The sequence below is a fragment of the Falco cherrug genome, chromosome 13 (assembly GCF_023634085.1).
Source record: "Falco cherrug isolate bFalChe1 chromosome 13, bFalChe1.pri, whole genome shotgun sequence".
Lineage (NCBI taxonomy): Eukaryota > Metazoa > Chordata > Aves > Falconiformes > Falconidae > Falco > Falco cherrug.
In genome coordinates, this window is record NC_073709.1 from 15,312,096 (window position 1) to 15,330,182 (window position 18,087).

General features: G+C 48.6%; 1 protein-coding gene across 2 annotated transcripts in view; it reads right to left on the reverse strand.

Moving 5' to 3' along the window:
- MDGA1 (MAM domain containing glycosylphosphatidylinositol anchor 1) overlaps positions 1-18,087 on the reverse strand; it is a 154,924-nt gene that overhangs the window by 32,770 nt on the left and 104,067 nt on the right. For both annotated transcript variants that reach the window (XM_055726118.1, XM_055726117.1), the window contains exons 11-12: positions 7,057-7,234; positions 5,940-5,963 (exon numbers count right to left, since the gene is read on the reverse strand). In XM_055726118.1, coding sequence (XP_055582093.1) covers positions 5,940-5,963; positions 7,057-7,234 — 202 coding nt within the window. The remainder of the gene's footprint in view (positions 1-5,939; positions 5,964-7,056; positions 7,235-18,087) is intronic.

Genomic DNA, 18,087 nt, shown 5'->3' on the forward strand with positions numbered 1-18,087 from the left:
CAGTGGGGGTTTGCTCTGGTTCCTGGGCATGAGGCGCTTGGTCCTAGCATGGGTGGCTCTGGCATGACATGTAGGGCAGAGCAGGGTCAGCAACCTACGAGCTGGGTGCCAAGATGGGGTGGGAAAGGGAAGCTTTCTGCGATGTCAGAGCCAAAAGCTCCAGACATGGTGTGTTGTGATGGTTAGGAGCTTCACACACCTACCGTGCACACCAAAATCTGATGTCTTGCACCAGAGAGGAGAGCCTACCCACGAAACGAACGGTATCTCGACTCTAGGATGCTGCACCTCCCCGTTCCTACCCTGTAGCTAAGGCCTTCCCCATCACCTCCCATTTGGAAATGACTGTCATCTGAACAGACGTCAAAAGCCTGCACACGCCTGTGGTAGGAAAATCGGTTCCCCCTTCTTGCCTGTCTCTCCCCAGCATTCCACCAAAGCAGTGAGAACAGAGGAGGCAGCCTCTTGCTGTGGCCTGCAAGAAGGTCTTGGCCACCACAGGTTGCGCCACCACAGGTTGGGCCACCACAGGTTGGGCACCACGCTGCATGCCGAGGGCTCGGCAGAGCAGGGCAGCTGGGATTTCTGTAAGCTCAGTGGGAAATGCTGCTCCTGCGAGCTGAGGAGCTGAGCGAAGCCATCAGCCATCGGAGCCGGCTGGGCTGGCCACTTAACTGCTGATTAACCCTGGCTAAGTGCTTTCTATTCAATCCGCTCATTTCTAATTAGCATCCTAATCCAAATTAGCCACTGCTCCGCAGTGCAAGCACAGGGGGCCACATGGCAGCTGGAGCTGAAAGAGGAAGGAGAAGTCAGGAGCAGACAACTGGGCAGATGCCTGTGGAGTCTGAGGCAGGGCCGCTATGTGGGATGGGGGGGGGGGGGCTCTTTCATCCCCAGCACAAGGAGATGGAGGGGGAAAAGGATGAGAAAGCAGCTTCTAAGGGTCCCCCCCCAGCCTTCGTAGCTGAAAGAAGGGAGTTCATGGCTGTACCAGATACCCATTGGTCATCAGAGATGGGGCTGGAGCCCACAAGCTTTCTGATACTGCTGGGCTGGTGTCACACCCCTGGCTTCTCTCCATTGGACTGAAGACAAACATTTGCATGGCGCCAGCTCACAGGTCGCCAGCTGCAGTTAGAAGACTGAAGTTGTCTCTTGCAGTGGCCTTATCCTACACACCAAGACCCACTGTGACTGTCCTTTTGCAATCAAAGGGACCAGGATGGTTTGCACCTCTGACCCTGTTCTGCACACGGACCTTTGAGGAGAAAGGTGACATCTTTCTCCAGCACAAAATTCACTTAACAGCGAGTATCAGCTGGAAAGCAGAGTGGAAAGCTGTAACAGAGGCCAGCCAGGCAACTGATTGAGAGGGAGCAAACCCACAAAAGACAAGGCACAGAAACCAAAGGGAAGGCAGACTAAGGAGAAAGCCCAAACTCAGGTGGAGATCAGAGCAAGCTGGGCAAAACAAGAGGACTGAGGACAGTATTCCCAGCTTAGCACCAAGGCCTGGTCATGCCAGCTGATGGACTGCTCTGCCTCATTTGTAAGAAGCCCTATACACCTGTGAGGTGAGACTGCTCAGAGCAGACTTGAAAGTTTGAAGAGAAGAACTCTTAATGCCAAAACAGGGCCTTGACTCCATCGTCTCCTCTCACTCATGTGCAGTTCTTCCAGAAGGCAACACTTCTAGCAAAGAGCACAAAATAGAGGACAGTCCTATGCACCACAGAGACCACAAGATGATCAAGTGTATGTGCTGTGCAGGAGTTTGTAACTACAACACGTTGCCTCTGCTTAGCTTGGTATAACTTTGCAACAACTAATGAACAAGGCTTTTTAACATCTCTTTGAGGTAGTGAGGCCTCTTTCTATATATCTCCTGCACTACATATGGGGAAACAGATGCACAAAAGTATAGAGAGACACGTGTAATGTCACAGCAAACAGTGCCAAAGCTGGAAACAGAACCCAGGTGCTCTGTCTCCTGGTCCTTTGATTTAAAACAAGCCACAGGAAGGCAAAGCTCTGGTATTTCTCTGAGCTAGAAGTGGATGTGCCTAGAATAACTAGATAGATGTTCAGGGTGGTTTGGGGCAAGTCAGCATGTCACCTCTGGATGGTTATCAGCTGGGCTCACCAGGAGCAGATTCTGGCAGATTCAGCTGAAAAGAAAACCTTTAAACAATCTGCTGTATCTCAGAGGCCATGGCGGTGATCTAACTGTTGACCTCAGCTGTGTGAAGCAAACCTTCTTGCAGATTCACACCATCTGCCAAAGATCCTGCCTCAGCACTGTGGCACAAAGGAAGCTTCCTATTTAAAAATTAAGCAGTGGATTTAAATATTGAACACAGAAGTTGTTCTCTGGATTGTTAGAGGTGAGGTGGAGGTGGCAGGGGAGCTGGTTCTTCAAAAGCTGGAGTTAGAGCTGTCTTCACCAAACAGATTTCCTTGGCAGGCTTTGCAGTGGCGGCAGCTTGAAGCGCAGATATGTTTGCTCCAAGTTACAGACACCTCCCTACATGCCCAGGAGAGTGACCCTCTGCTGCGGCTATTAGCATTTTGTGGTGCTTTGCCTTCTTGAGAAACATAATGGAGGTTTTCATATCAAGTCCTTAGGGAGAAGACATCCCTGGTCCTGAAATTCTGGATGCCAGATGAATGCAAAAAATAATAATTCTATTCTAGCTGCAGACTATGGGTGAATAGCAGATGGAGCACACTTGAATAAAATTGCCTTCGTCATTTAGCTGTGGTCTGATGACTGAAACTGGCTTGGAACATAAGGGACCGTGCTCTGAGCCTCAGCTCTGCTGCAGACCTGCTGTGTGACCACAGGCTATCACTTCCTCTCCGGAGATCAGGTTCCCCATCCAGAAGATGAAGACAATTAAAACTGTATTGTGACCTCAAAGTACATTGGGATCTAAGAAAAAAGCATTTAACAGCCTTTTCCATGTTAACTTTCTAAAGCATTTATAACCAGTAATGGAAGAAAGCTTCTCAATACTGTAACTGGTTGGGTCACACTGGATGGCCATCTGCTTTAATATCTCCATCTGTGATAAGGAGATAATATGGCCCAGACAATCCTGTTTGCCATCATGATACAAGCAATTGGTGGCAGCCACCCTTTTTTAACCTTTGCGTTACACAGATTCCTGAGGAACGGGCACAGATTTGAGGAATCCAACTCTAAACACCAGGCTCACATTTCATTCCCATGTGTTCATATGAGGGCAACAAGCTCAGATGCCTCTGGACTATGAGGCATTATCAGAGACAGGACACACAAGCACTAGACAGTAAGGAATGAGCCAGGGTAATCTACAACAACCGGCATCTGGTACTGACCACCACCCACCGTACTTGTCTGTGATTCCAAAACATTTTAGCACCACACACAGCTAGACTGCAGATACATGGGAAATAAGTGTTGCTGATCTTGAAGGGCAAGATACCCTGGCCAAGAGAAAAAAACTGCAGCAATCCCATATGCTCCTTAATACCCTCATCGTCAAGGTTGGAAGGCTACATCTGCTAGAACCAGGGAAACTAAACCATCCACTGCTGATGAGCTGGGATATCTTGTGGGGCAGCGCTGCACGGTTTGGGTTAGAAAGTGAAAGCTATATCCAAATGACATTGCATGGGAGAGGTAAGATTCTCCAGAGCAGATTCTCCAGCACTGGAATTTAGTCTTGACATTAAAATTATCAGTTATTCTAAGAGATCTTTAAGGTAATACCTTAGAATTCAGATAATTTTAAGATTGTTTTTGAAAGACAAATTCTGGTTTTTAGAACCAGATTAACTGGTTTTTAAGAGTTACAGTCAGTCTTACTGCTAACCTCTAAATATCTGAAATCCTCAATGTCTTTTGTTCACTTTCTCTGCTTTTACTTTGCTTTTGCTTTATAACCCCAGTACCTGGTTCTGTAACCATGCCACATGCGTGCTTGCCCCAATGTCATTAACATCTTATTAGGCTGAGAGAGAAAATGCATGAAGAAATAATTGTATTAAGTGACTCTTAGAGTTTGTAAATTAATCACCATTGTGCATGCCCTTGGATCAGTCTGCCAGAGGCATTAATCATCTAATCTCTGCCTTTCACTGGAGAGCTCTCAATGTTTGCTCTCAGAATTTGGCTGGGCAGCCTAGCGTGAGGATACCTTTACAAACCTGTCCCAGCCTTTTTCCCTGGGGGTGGTGGTAGCAGGGGAAGTGAGAAAATAAGAGGTAATAGCAGGGATTTCCATATTACTGGGATGGGAGCCTGGGAGCTCAGCTGTGGCTCAGAGACAGAGCTAAGAGCCTCTGGGCTTATATTTCACTGGCAGCAGGTCTGAAGGAAGGGGCATCTCTGAAAGCAAGTGTGGTGGGGGTGAGTTTAGACAGTCATTTCAAGGTTTGAACTCATGGGCAAGACCCCGATGACTGGCCCTGAGGTCCCAATATCCACCACAGGCTGGGTAACTTTATCAAGGAGAAACCCTAAGTGTTTGGTTTACTCTATGAAAATACAAGCGTAGCTGAGTATCCTCCACCATAGGCAAATTTCATGCGGTTGCCTTGGTCTCAGTCGAGCTGCCAAAGCAGCCGTAGGGGAGCAGTCTGAAGGCTCAGTTTACAAAGACCCAGGAGACTGACACAATTAGGACTGAAGTTCCTCTGGCTTTACCAGTGATTTATGCTCTGGAAAAGAAGCAGCAAAAGGCCAGATTTTGTCACTTCTGTCTGTGGGTTGGGATGCTTGCCTCCTCTAGCGAGTACCAAGGGACACAGTCTGGAGTGGGTCCTTGGCAATACGCTCAGTGTTTCCCAGTGAGTCTTCTCTGGAGAATGTCTGAAGAGAATCAGGAAGTGGGGAAAAGCAAAGCACAGGGAATTCAGGCAGAGTATGGTTCATCAGACCATCCTCAGAGCATGAACTTGCCAGAGTGAATGCCTTGTGGCTGCCTTAACAAGATAACCTCATACCCTGATTCCTGGCTTCCATTGCCTAATCCTGGCTTCTCCTTCCCACTGCTACCCTGCAGTGCAGCAACAGCACTTGCCTACATATTCACAGAGTAATATATATAAAGACTGATTGCTGACTCAGCAGCTGGAAACAGGGAAAAAGGAACAGCTACATGGAACCACCTGCTCCCCATGGACCACCAGCAACTAGTCTGCCTGTTTCTGCCCAAGAGCTTTGCCTGGGCTTATATCCAGATGGAAGCAAAGGGAATTTGTTTCATCCCCTGAAGATCACTCCACCAGTACTTACAGCACACTAGAAACCCTCTTTAAAGCCTGATTGGCACCCATCATGTTCTTGTTAAAGACCACCTTTCTGAGATGTTGTGTATCCTGCTTTCAAAATCAATGGGAACCCTGGGCGCCCAAAAAAGGTGGGTCCGCATCTTGGCAGGAATGACCAGAAGGAAAATAAGCAAGTAAACAGTGATGACACTGGAGAGGAAGAAGAAAGGTGTTTGCAAGAGGAGCCAGATATGAGCTGGAGACTGCTCCACACCAGCCTGCAGAGATGACAAGTGGTACCTTTCCTGGTCAGAAGAGGATGGGGGATATACATTCCTTAAAGAGAGATACTTTGGGGAACATTTAATAACCTGCTTACTAGAGGCAGATTGCTAATGTTATGGGGAGGGTGCGTTCAAGATCACAGCCTATCCAGTCAAGGAGATATCAGGTGTGAGTGGGAGGCACATCTCTGGTGTGTATCTCCTGGCAAGAACTCAAGGTACAACAAATGGCATTATTTACTGGAAGCATTAGCGTATGTAATTTCATCCTCTTTTGGGGGAAAAGATTTGACAAAGTCAGCTTGTATTCCAGCTGTTTGGCTTGCCTAATCTTCTGGAGCACTTGACCAACATGCATTACATTCAAAATATAAATATAAAGGTCTTGTTGCTTACCTGTTGGGTTGGGATAGTTGATTGCTGGAAGAGGAAACAGAAAAACAAGTCAGAACAGCTAGTACTCCCTCAAATCACAAACCACAATCAAAGTCTGAAAATAAAACAAACACATCAAGAGAGGTCATAGATGCACAAATCTCCTAGCAGCATCCCTATGAAATGGCAGCGCTCTGTGTCTGCCTTGGTGATGGAACAAGATGCTGACTCTCTGATCCAAACAGATCTTAGGAAAACCCCACCTAAGGGGTGATCCCAAGATTGCACAGGGGAACCCTTCCGGCAGCACGAAGAGTTTCTTTCTGGAGCACCAGCTGGGATAGCACCCACTTAGGTATCAAATCTTGGTATCTAAGAAGGACATCAAAACAGTTTGAGACACTGTGGAAGTTCGAGACAAGAGGTACGCTGGGGACACCAGACACACCGTCACTCCACGGGACAAGAGGGTTGTGTGAATTCATGCAAACATAGGAGGAGGGGCATCTCTGTACTTTCTGTTAAACACAGGGTCCAAACTCCTGAGGGAAGTAAAGAAATAATAGGGTTGTAGGAATGGGGAGAGTTGTAAGATGTTTGGATGGTGGGGAAAGTTGTAAGATGTTTGGACGGTGGGGAGAGAAGCATGGTCAACGTACATCAATGGGATCTGGGAGTCAGGGTATGGGACAGAGCTACAGGTTTACCGGTGACTAGTTAGGACAGGAGTTGTGCATGCAGCTCTGGAAAGAACTGAAGCCTCCTGAAATCCTCTTACTTTTATGGGCATGTGGTTAATATGCAGTGCCCAGTGGCTGTCCCCTAAAACATGCCAGTGTACCACAGGAAGCTGCAGCATAGCCTGATGGGGAACTGGGCTCTCCTGCCCACGGAGGGCAGGGTGCGAGCCAGAGCTGCTGAGTGAAGGATGAGTGGAGGCTGGACCTCAGAGGTCTCTACCTACTGCTCTGCATTGACGGCAATAGCCAAAATATGGCCAAATGTGACAGCACTGTGCCATCAGAACTCCATAGAGCAGAGGTCCACCCAAGGGTCGCAGAAGGCAACATCTACGCATGTCCCTAGGCCTGAGGCTCAGACCTGCTCTCGTAGCCAGGACCAAGGAGGAGACACCTACGTTCCATGTACCGGATGATGCGGGCAGCCATGTCTCCAGCCCCAAAGCTGGTGATGGGTGTCAGGCGAACTTCATAGCTCTGAGGCACTTTCAGGTTGGGCAAGATGTGCTCCAGCAGCAGGCCTTTCTCCATTTTCTGCACAGGAATGAAGGTCTGGATGGTGTTTCTCTGAGCCAGCTGCACAGAAAAAGAGCGCAGTGTTATGAAAATCCTGAAACTGGAAGCCTGGGAGATCCTACCCATCATCCAACACCCTGTTCCTCCTCTTCCTATACAGACAAGTTTATTAATGAGATTTTCATGCAGAATTGGTTTGAAAATTCCCACTTCTGGTACAGAACAGTGATCAGGAGCCTGAGCTCTCCCTGAAGGGAAGCCTTGGGGTCCTCCTGACAGGGAGCACAACCTGAACGACAGGTCCAGGAGCAACTCTGTCAGAACCAGTGTCTCCAAGAGGGGAGGAATGAACCCAGCTCACCTCCATGGCCACAAAGCACGACATTTTGCCAAGATACCCTTCAGTTCACAATCACTGCTGCAGAATTCATTCATTTGCTGCCTGGGCCCCACGGCATTTCATTTGGTGCCTCACTGGGACCTGTCTACTGCCATGCTTTCTCAGCACCCTTCCGCAGGATCCATCCTAGCCTATGCTGCCTCTGCACACCACAGCAAGGGGTCTAGTTCAAGTCAGTGGTCCTCTGGAGTCGCTCACAGGCTCCCTCTGAGGAAGGAGCCGAACCATGCTCGCTGAACCGCACCAGCTGAACCTTGTTCAGTTTGCTAAGGCAGCAAGGAAGTTTCAAGAAAACAATGGGAAAAATACTGTTGTCAAAATCACCACCACTAAAAATGATGAATTACGTGTCAGTGAAACCTCCCTGCCACAGTCACGCTTGCTTGGCAGGGGAAGGACAAGAACAAGGATTGCACTGTGAAGATACAATTTCTTGCCTGTTGCTGTGCAGCTCCTGGATTCTTGTGGCAATATATGTTATTGGGTCTGCTGGCCCTGGTAAAAAGACCTTTGGCAGGGCTTTCCATGGCCTAGTGTTCACTGTCCCAGACACTAAGCCTTCCCCTGCCTCAGACATATCCTCTAGGCTGACAGGTTTCATTGCAAAGGCAATTCTCCTGATAGACAGGCTCAGTGTTTGTCATTAACTCTGAATTTACAGGATTACTGGAACAGGGATGCAGGGAGGAAGGTTTACAGAAAATCTGTTGGTGTGGAAAGTGTGGGGCAAGAAGATGGGGGTGAGGACATGGCAGGAGTGAAGGCCATCAGCAAGGCAGGGCAGGGGAGCACTGCAGGCATGGCACCTGATGAAAACAAGCACATCAATCCCTCCTCTCCCTGCCTCCAGCCTCAATGCGCAAAAATGTGAATTGAAGCTCAGAAGCAACAGCTGCCACTGGCGATCTTCCTGCACCACTGCCCTGTTTGTTTCCAACACGGCCAGGACCCAATGACCCACCTCTTCACCAGAGCTGATCTGCCCACAGCTTGGACAGTATTCCCAAGCAAAGGGCCAGGGCTGGACCAGATCCTGCCACAGTACTGTGTCAGGGCAGGGACTGGCCCCTGCTAACCCAAGGCTGCATGTGGTTCTCACAGTGAACAACAATGCTGTACCTGCCTTACTTCAAAGAGACCTTTGTACCTGAACAGGTCAGGGCACAAGTTGCTTGAGGAACTGCTTTCTGCACCCTCCTCCCCCAGACAAGGTGGGTCAAAGGACCAGGAACAGCTCCTGCACCTTCCCCCAGCTCGGTGCCCTCCTGCTAGCCACCTCGGAGCAGCCTCAGTGGGCAGGACCAGGGCAGTGCCTCTGGGAACCAAGCATCAACTTGGCATCAGGATACTGCCAGGATCCATTCATATCAACAACGCCCCATCTGCACGCAGACAAGCTGGGTGCTGATCCAACTGGCATGCCTACCACTTAGCTCTCCCATCTGCCGGCCCTCCGCACCACTGCCTTGCCAAGCAAAAGTGGAGCTGGCTCCCAGCGACCACGACCTCACCTGGGATCATTAGCACCATACCCCCAATTATCTGGGAGGAGAGGAGTGGTCACAAGCCAGAAGCAGGAGCCTGGAGCGGTACGGCTCCTGGCACAGGGCTTTTTGGGGAGTGGAGCCTGACGGGGGAGACTGGGGGCAGCTCCTCCCCACAGGCTGCCATGAGCCGGGGCACTGGGAAGGCAGCCAGCAAACAGGAGGAGGTCAGGAGCCATTTCCCTTGTCTAGACATAACCTTTAGAAGAGAAACAAAATGGAGAGTCGGAGAAAAACCTGAGGGTGAGATTCAGACAGTGCAAATTCCACCTCAGCTGGGAGTTAGGTGGAATTTGGGTATCTAAAGCCTCTGGGAGCAATGTCAAATCACTTACTCCCCCATATCACCTAATCCAGGACAAACTGAGAAATCAGCCTCCAGTCTGGACTGCAAAGCTCTAGATCCCCCAGTTGAGTTTATCCTCAGGGGCATGTGGGTTTAGCCAAATAAATACCTGGCTGGCACCCAGGTTTGGCTGTGAAACAGAAATTAATAACGGCACGTATGCCCTCCATGGGTCGTAACTGTCCTGCTTCCCAAGAGAAGCATCATTAAGTAATGGGAAAGGTACAGCTGGGGACTAGCAGGTACCTCCTCTTGGAGTGTAGGGGAAAAGTTTTACAAGGGGCTTTTCCCTCCATCAAATACTTTGGACCCAACTCTTCTCTCAGCATATGTCCTGTCTCTATTCAACCTGCAGCTTGGACAGACACAGCAACTATCTGCCAGCAAGGCTGCCTTCCATACATCCTTATTACAGTCTCTACAGTCCTGGCATCCTGACAGAACTGGTCCAGGATGTCTTTGGAAAGGCTGGCTCTGCTAGGTGAAAAGCAGCACGGGTTAAATGTCTCCCCTGGGCTAGCTGCAGCTGTCAAGATAAAGGGCCAGGTGTGCTGCCAGCACAGTTTAAAGGGCATGAAATTAGTGCAAGGGAGAAGAAGGGCACAGCTCCAGCCAGCCGCTTGCTTGTGCGTGCTTGCAGTCACTAGCACAGGTCCAGCAGACAGAGACATTAAGGCCAAAGTCTGGCTCTGCCTCTCCCTCCCTAAACATCCTTTGCCTCCCTGATTGCCAGCAGCAGGTCTGTGCAGAGCTGCATGCATCAGTCCAGTAGGAACTCATTTTTTAATCCTCCACTTCAATCATCTGCTGTTGCCCTCATTCTCCTGCTCGGTGTGTCCTCTTCTCCCATACTACCCTGGTATCTTTTTCCCTCCACCCCCTCCTCAGCCTCCTTCCTCCTGATCATGCTGGCCCAGTGTTCCAACTTAATATTGCTGCAGTGCAGTTAATAAAGCAGAGACAGGCGCAGAGGACAGTGAAACACTGGCCACCTTATTAGAGATGCTGAAGCCTCAGTGGAGGATCTCACGCAACAAGCTCATTCATCACCAGGCTCAGGATGCTGCCAGGTGGGGCCAGAACAAGAGCACAGTGCAACGCACAGCCTCATCTCTGCCTTCACCACCTTTCATTTCGAGTATCAGAGGCAGGGGGTGGGAAAAAAACCAAACAAACCCAGAGCTTCTACCAGTTGGCTGTGAATATCACACAGGCTGCAGAGGGAAGAATGTTCTTGCGGAAAAGGTCCACTAAAAATGCCTTACAAAGGGCAAAATCAGCCCTGCGTGGGACACATGCATTCACATGCACAGTGTGCAACCTGTCCCTTCTCCTGTCACTTGTAAGCAGTATTAACCATCAAGGGAGAGCACACTCACATGTTTATATGTACTTAGCCATCAGGCCTCTGGGACCTGCAAACTAGGTCTGCCTTTTCTCATTCCTCACCATCACATTCTGTTGGTAGGTATTGTCTGCTCAGTCCCCAGTCTTATCATTTGAGCTGGCTCCTGATGCTTAGAGAGAGCTTGTCCCACCGTGGCCAGCCAAGCCAGCTCATGGTCCAGGAACACACACCAAGAGCCTCAGAGAGAAAAGCAGGCTGCCACACTACCCCTGCCCCCTGCTTCCATCCCAGCTGGGATGCTGTCACAGCAGAGGGGTCCAAAAGTATAACACTGCTACATCTATGTTTTCTGTTTATGTAGGCTGTTAAAGGAAAAAAAGGATGTTCTCAGACTGCATGATGTTTAAGCCAGTACCTATCAGCCAACAGATATAATAAAGCCAAAGGATATTAATAAACACATCTGCCGATAATCATTGTTGCAGTCCTGCTCAAGAAACTGCACCATGGATTCATAAGACCACGATAACCTACCTGTGCTGGGAATTGGTGTGACCTGCGTAGCCACATATGTGATCTCAGAACTAGCTGCACATTAAGCAGCTGTGCATATTTGTTTGAGGGAGAAATTAGAAAGAAAACCTGTTTCATCACCAAGTCCCAGGGAACTGTTGCAAACGCCAGCTAGAAAAACATATATTAAAATCATGCAGATTCCCCAATAAGTTGATCAGCGCAAAGGAGCTGCTCTTTGGGCATCCAGCTTCCCAGCATTGCTATTCACTCCTGCTACCCTCTCCTTACTTCTCCCACTTCTTCAGCAATTTCTCAACTCAGGGCGTGAGTGCTAGCTCTGCTTTACAGTATCTCCCCTCAAAATCCTTTCCACACACACTTACTCTCCCTCCCTTTTTTCTTAGCCTCATTCAAATTCCCCTTGCTGCTCCTTCCTGCAGCACAAATGAGATGGGGGTTGCTGCCCGCACTCCCACTCTGTCCTCACCAGCTAACCACAGACGTGGGCTGCTGCAAAGGCTCCCAGCTCCCACCCCCAGCCACACCAGCCTCGCTGAAGGCAGAGGGGACGGCGGACAAAGGCAGGCTGGTGTGGCACAGCAGCCTTGCACGCAGGGTCCCTCCCTCTGACAGGATCTTCCCCTTTCTCTGTACAGCTCTGCAGAGGAGCACAACAGAGAAATGCTGTCCCCAGCATGTGTGCAGGGGGGGCATTAGGCTGAGTTCCCCCCATCCCACCTCTCCCCTCCCATCTGTGAGTGTTGGGACACTGGAGAGAAGACGTGCATGGAACCAGGAGCTGTGAGGAGCCTGATGGTGCAGGAAGCACAGGTATCTCAAAAAGGTCTGAAAAGAAGTATGGGGCAATAATGTGGAAAAAATAATCTTCAGCTGCCGGTGCAGCTGGTGGGCTTCACCCTTCAGCAACCAGCAATCAAGGTGGTCTTCAAAGCTCAGTGCCCTGACAGCAGCAGGTGTGAGGGCATCCACCTCTCTCATGTGCCCAGAACAGTCAGTCTCATCCAAGCTGCTCAGCTTCTCATCAGCCACAGACATCCCTGTTTAGTGCGGTCTAGGGGCCAGAAGGTGATAGCAGCAGAAAGGCACTTTTTCTCTGGCAGGCAATACCACTCAGGGTGTGAAAGAACCTCCCATTTTCACCAGTTCAGTCTGTTTGCCAAGAGACTTGGACACATTATATAGCTCTGTCTTAGTGTGCTGCAGGCATCATCTCATGATTTCCCCTGTGGCTGTGACTGCCATGAACTCATCCCAACAAAGTCCAGCTAAGACACAGCTGCTCCCTTCCAAAGGGAGTGTTGTTCATAAAGACCAGACACAACCACACCATTACCCTCACCATGATGGGACTGGTAGCATCCGTGGCCTTAAACTGGTGACAGCCAGGAAAGATACTCACAAGCACCCCATCCTAGGGACTGTAAGAGGCTGACCTTTGTTACGGTGCTGGTAGCAACTTCTGGGATGAACATGGGGCTCTGCAATACAAAATACCCTGCTACCTCAGCAGATGTGCCTTGCCCTCAGTTTGGCCCCCAACTGCACCTCCAAAGCTACAAGATACCTTGCAGAGAGGTAAATTCAAAGATTTCAGATGCCACAAACTTCTTAAAGTTAAAAAAAAGGATGATGTCAGGATTTATGTGTTTCAGAGTTTATAGCGTCAAAGACTGACAGCAAATTATTCAAAGGCCAGACCCATTTTCCGTTGCTGGAGAATAAGAGCCCAGAAGATGAGTTCCATGGGTAGGAATAAGAGCACTGCATATTCCTTGGAAAAGAGGAATGAAAAATGCTCAGAAACAGAGGCAGGAGGGGACAGGGAATTGTAGAATCTCTCCTGAACATGACACTCCAATATTTTTCACAGTGATGGAAAAATATGCCATAAATCTGGCCCTTCTCTCTCACTTCTTCCCATTCACTTATGACATATAGCAATGGATCGAGATTCTGGTCCTTGGCACCATAGGGCAGAGCAGAGGAAGATGGTTTGTCTTTGACATTGCAGTTGAGCACCACGGATTTGATTCTTGCTCTCTGTATTTTAGCAGAGGGATAAAACATCTCTGCACTGGCAGCCCCCTCCTATCCTCCAGGAGTTCAGGGAAGGGAAAAACATGGCCATGTTCAGGGACCCAGCAGGGGAAGTACACTCCTGGCTGACAGAGCCCAGTCCCCTGTCACCACAGCGGCTACCTCTTCTTACTCATTTTATGAATGTACCACAATCCCACCTTAAAAGCCGTTCCTATTTAGTCTTCTCCTTCTGCTGGACGGCTGTTCCAGAGCCTGACCACCCTAATGTTCTCATTTCCAGCCTGAATTTATTCACAAGCAGCTTGCACCCAGTTGATCTTGTGCCAATATTGTCCTTTAGCTTAAATGGCTCTTTTCCCTCCCTGCTGCTTGACCCCCTGATGTTTTTATAGACAGCAATCACACCACCTCTCAGCTTTTGCTTTGCTAGGCTAAACAAACTGAGCACTCAGAGATATAACAGAGATTCCCGCCTTCCCTGATTTACTCTGTTATCCTTTCCTGCATGATCCCACTTGCTGGAGTTCAGCATCCCAGCCCTGCACACAAGATACAATAGCAGTTCTCCACCTTGCCTGGAAATACCTCAGGCTTCACCTAGGAGTATGTTTGCCCTTTTTCACACCTGCATCTTATCAGCAGATCCTTGAAGTCAACTCACTCACCCACATCATTCCTCCACTTCAGTCAATTCCCATTGATGAGCTCTCAGCCTGTAGCAGATTCCTCTGATAGCACTCTCCACATGCATGACCTTGCATTTGTACCACTGCATTTCATCCCACCTGAACCACTCAAGTAGTTTTCCATCTTTCAGATCTTCCTTACGATATCCTCATCCTTCACTGAGGTGGCATTTCCTCCCTGTCAGCTGCACAAGATTTCAACAGCATGATCCTAATAGAGGATTCTGCTGGTATCAGCTATGAAGAAGATGCCTGGCCATTCTGGAAAAGGCATTCGGGTAAGTTTTGGGCAGTAGAGAAATTTGGTTTGGATATGAAGACAGTGATGGCGACGTTTCTTTAAAATTTCTTGTCAAACTTCCTGTGCCTGTCAGATTGGATTAAAACATTTTCCTGGGTTAGTACTTCATCACCACCTTGGATGGAAATGATGTCAAGCATTAATAGCATCAATTAAAGGGCTAGGATAAGCTTAAACTTGGATTTATTTAATTTTCTTTGCTTGACAACCATTACTCATTAGGGGTTTCCAGAGCAAATACTCACATTGCAAACATAAAGTTGGTATTTGCCAGACAAGCCCACCAGTGAACTGAAATTCATGCCTATGCTGTTCATCAGTCAAGCATACAGGTTCAGATCCTGGGGTTAAACAAGCCAAAGCAAATCCATTATTCAGTCTAAACACAGAGTCCCGAAAGCTTTTTTTCCTAAACTGGCCTTATCAGAATGGCTCCCTTTCTGGTCTGAAAAATCCCCAGCTCCAAAGAGAGAAGCAACTGCAACCTCCAGTAGCTACCTAGGACAGCCGGAGCTATCTAAGCCAGAAGACAGCCTCCCTCTCTTCCTCTTGCACATGCAATCAGCTGCCCATCCTCATTAGGTGCCAAGAGCAGCAGTTTACAGCTTCCAGAGAAGCCAAATTGGTGCTGTCATGAATTACTGTAAGTGCTTGTTCCACACTCTTCAGTAATGTCTTTCATTAGGGGCTGATCAGAAAGCAATATGTATTTTATTAGCATATGTTCCCTGGTCTAAGAAGAACAGACCTAATCTTCACTCTGTCAGGGAGACAGTGAAGTAAAAGCCTGAACTGAGGCACAGCATGACTGGCAACTTCACAAGCCATGGGCTTACTGGAGCATCGCACAGCTGCACGTTCTGAGGAGGGGGAGCCCAGGAGCTGGAGAAGAAAAGGGGTGAACTAGCACCTGAGTTCAGTGATGGATGGGAAGGGAGGGAGAGCCACGGACTCCCCAGTCTGTGCAAGGAGCCTATGCTGCTGTCATTGTGGTGGGCACTGAGCAGACAGGTTACGTGTATGCCCAGCTATGCTTGTTATCTCCCTCCTACTGTCTTACAGCTGTATCTTCGATCCTGAAGGCACATGTGGTCCTTCGGTTGAGAAAAGAAGTTCTATACTGCTGCTGCTGCAAGATCCTACATGTACTCGAGTACGGACTGCAGAGCCTGAAATCACCTGTCTGCAGCGTGGGCATAAGCTGAATAGGGGACAATATCCCTTGTGTGGCTCCACAGCCCACTGCTGCAGGGAACAATGGTTCCAGGCTCTTTTGAACTTCACATCTGGTAATCAGCACTAGTGGCTCAGTGCCTTACTGGATCCAGCTGTATACTTCATACCCATCCCTAATCTTAGTGAGCATAGTCTCCTCGTCCACCCATTTCTTGCAGTGGACACGACTGCTTGCAGCCAGACCCATGTACATGCCTACGCACCACGCTGTCAGCACGTGCGGCTCCAGGAAGCAAAAGCAATCTGGCTCTGCGTAGCCCAGGGCTGCCCAGCTGCAGTCAGGCTGAGCTCTGAGCCATTTTGTCTATAATATGGTTGTAGCTTACCAAGGAGACACGCTCCACCAACAGGAGTTGCCATCTCCCAGGCTTCTCTTTTTGGGTTGTCTACAGACCATGGCAGAGCTCTCTGCTAAGGCACCTTAACCCTTCAAAAAACAATCAACAAAGGATGGGGCTATTGCTTACTGGAGCAGAAATGGCCTTTGTGTGGGACTCTGGACTTCCCAGTCTGGTACGTGTAATGAAGGTATATAGGCAAGTATCATTCCAGAGCCTACAGACCACCTCTAACTCAACTGCATTTGCAGTCCTGCCTCTAGTAAAGAACTGGCAGGCAGCACAGCGTGTGCAGGGAGAGCCATATAGCCCTTCACATCGCTCCATGCTGCCTGCACTGACAGCATGACTGCGTACATTTCATTTCTTTATGAAATACAGCCAAGACATCTACCTAGTGCCTACTCCTGCCTCTTTGTCACTAGCTACAGGAAAGACTACATCTCTTTTCCAAACCCTTCTCCCTTCACACACTTTCTCCCCTTATCTCCAACATGTGAGAGCCAGGAAAAGACACCCAAAACCAAGAACAAAACCAAAAAAGGAAGCGGAAACAAAAGAAAGAAGAGTTGGAAAATAGGAGGGTGAACAGGGAAAGGGAAGAAGGCACACAAAGAAAAGACTGAAGTAGTAGTAGGAACATGGGCTGACTGCTGAAAACAATGGATGAGCAGAGCAAACGGGAGGAAGCTGCACCACAGCCTATCAACAGAGACTTTCAGAAAGACTCAGTAACTAGTATGTACCCCTTGAAGCCACCGAAGGAGTGTGGATAAGAGACGCACACAAAGGACTCGCTTTTGTCTTTGATACCTGGCAAGCGTTTTTCATCCTGTGCTCAGCTTTGTAAAACACAAGCCAAAAGCCTGCTGGATACGAACAAGCATAATGGTGTGAAAACAACATCTCAAGCCTGCAAGGCTGATACAAGGGGTATATTGGTTGGGGGAATGTGATTATCTCTTCTCTCACATTGTCCGTACCCTGAATGAGCACTGAACAGTGGTGTTAGGAGCTAGAGACAGATGAGATTTTGCTACCAGATGTGTTTTAAGACCACATGAGCCTTTCCAGTGAGATTATTTGTGCTGTTTTTCTCAGGCACTGTAACTATTCCAAACAAAGCTAAGAGTGGTAGAACTGTTTGTAATTATACAAATTGTACTAGGCAAGCCAAACAATATCCTGCTTTCTCTCTTGCACAGTCAAGTACTTGAATTGCATTAGGAGTAGCACTTATGAAAAGTGAGTGTTGAGACAAAATCTCTGCTGCAAGACACCTTATGAATGGTAAGCCACCTCGTAAAACTCTCAGTTACCTTATGTATTGGGTCTGGCTGAGATGGAGTTAATTCTCCCCATAGCAGCCCTCACAGCGCTGTGCTTCGTATTGGTAGCTAGAAAGGTGGTGATCACACCCCGATGTTTTGGCTGCTGCTGAGCAGCGCTCTCATGGCATCAAGGCTGCCTCTCCAACCTTCCCCCCTCCCCACTAGGCTGGGGGTGGGCAAGATCTTGGGAGGGGACATAGCCAGGACAGCTGCCCCAAACTGACCACAGGGATATTCCGTACCATATGACGTCTGCTCAGCAATAAAAGCTAAGAAAAAGGAGAAAGGGAGGGTCGGCATTTGTTATTACATTTGTCTTTCAGAGCAATTGCTATGCATACTAAAGCCCTATTTCCTGGGAAGAGGCTGGACATCACCTGCAGATGGGAAGTAGAGAATAAATCTTTCATTTTCCTTTGCTTCCATGCATGACTTTTGCTTTAATAAACTGCCTTTATCTTGACACATTAGGGGTTTTTTTCTATCTTATTTTCTCCCCCCAAGTCCTGCTGAGGAGAGTGAACAAGGGGCTTAGATGGGCACTTGGCATCCAGCCAAGGTCAACCCACCACACCTTCCTTACTTTGCATAATCAGAGAAGAGAAATGGTACCCTGAGACTGAGGCATAACTAACGTGCCACTGCTCATATTACCAGTTTCCCCAACTAACTGATTACAAATGATCTGTGGACCAGGGATAACAGCTCAGGAAAACCACAAATCATACTGAAGAGCAATTTATGAATGCAAAAAGACAGAATTAGTCAGACTAGTTTGTTAGGCATCGTTTGCTAAGCTCTTGTGG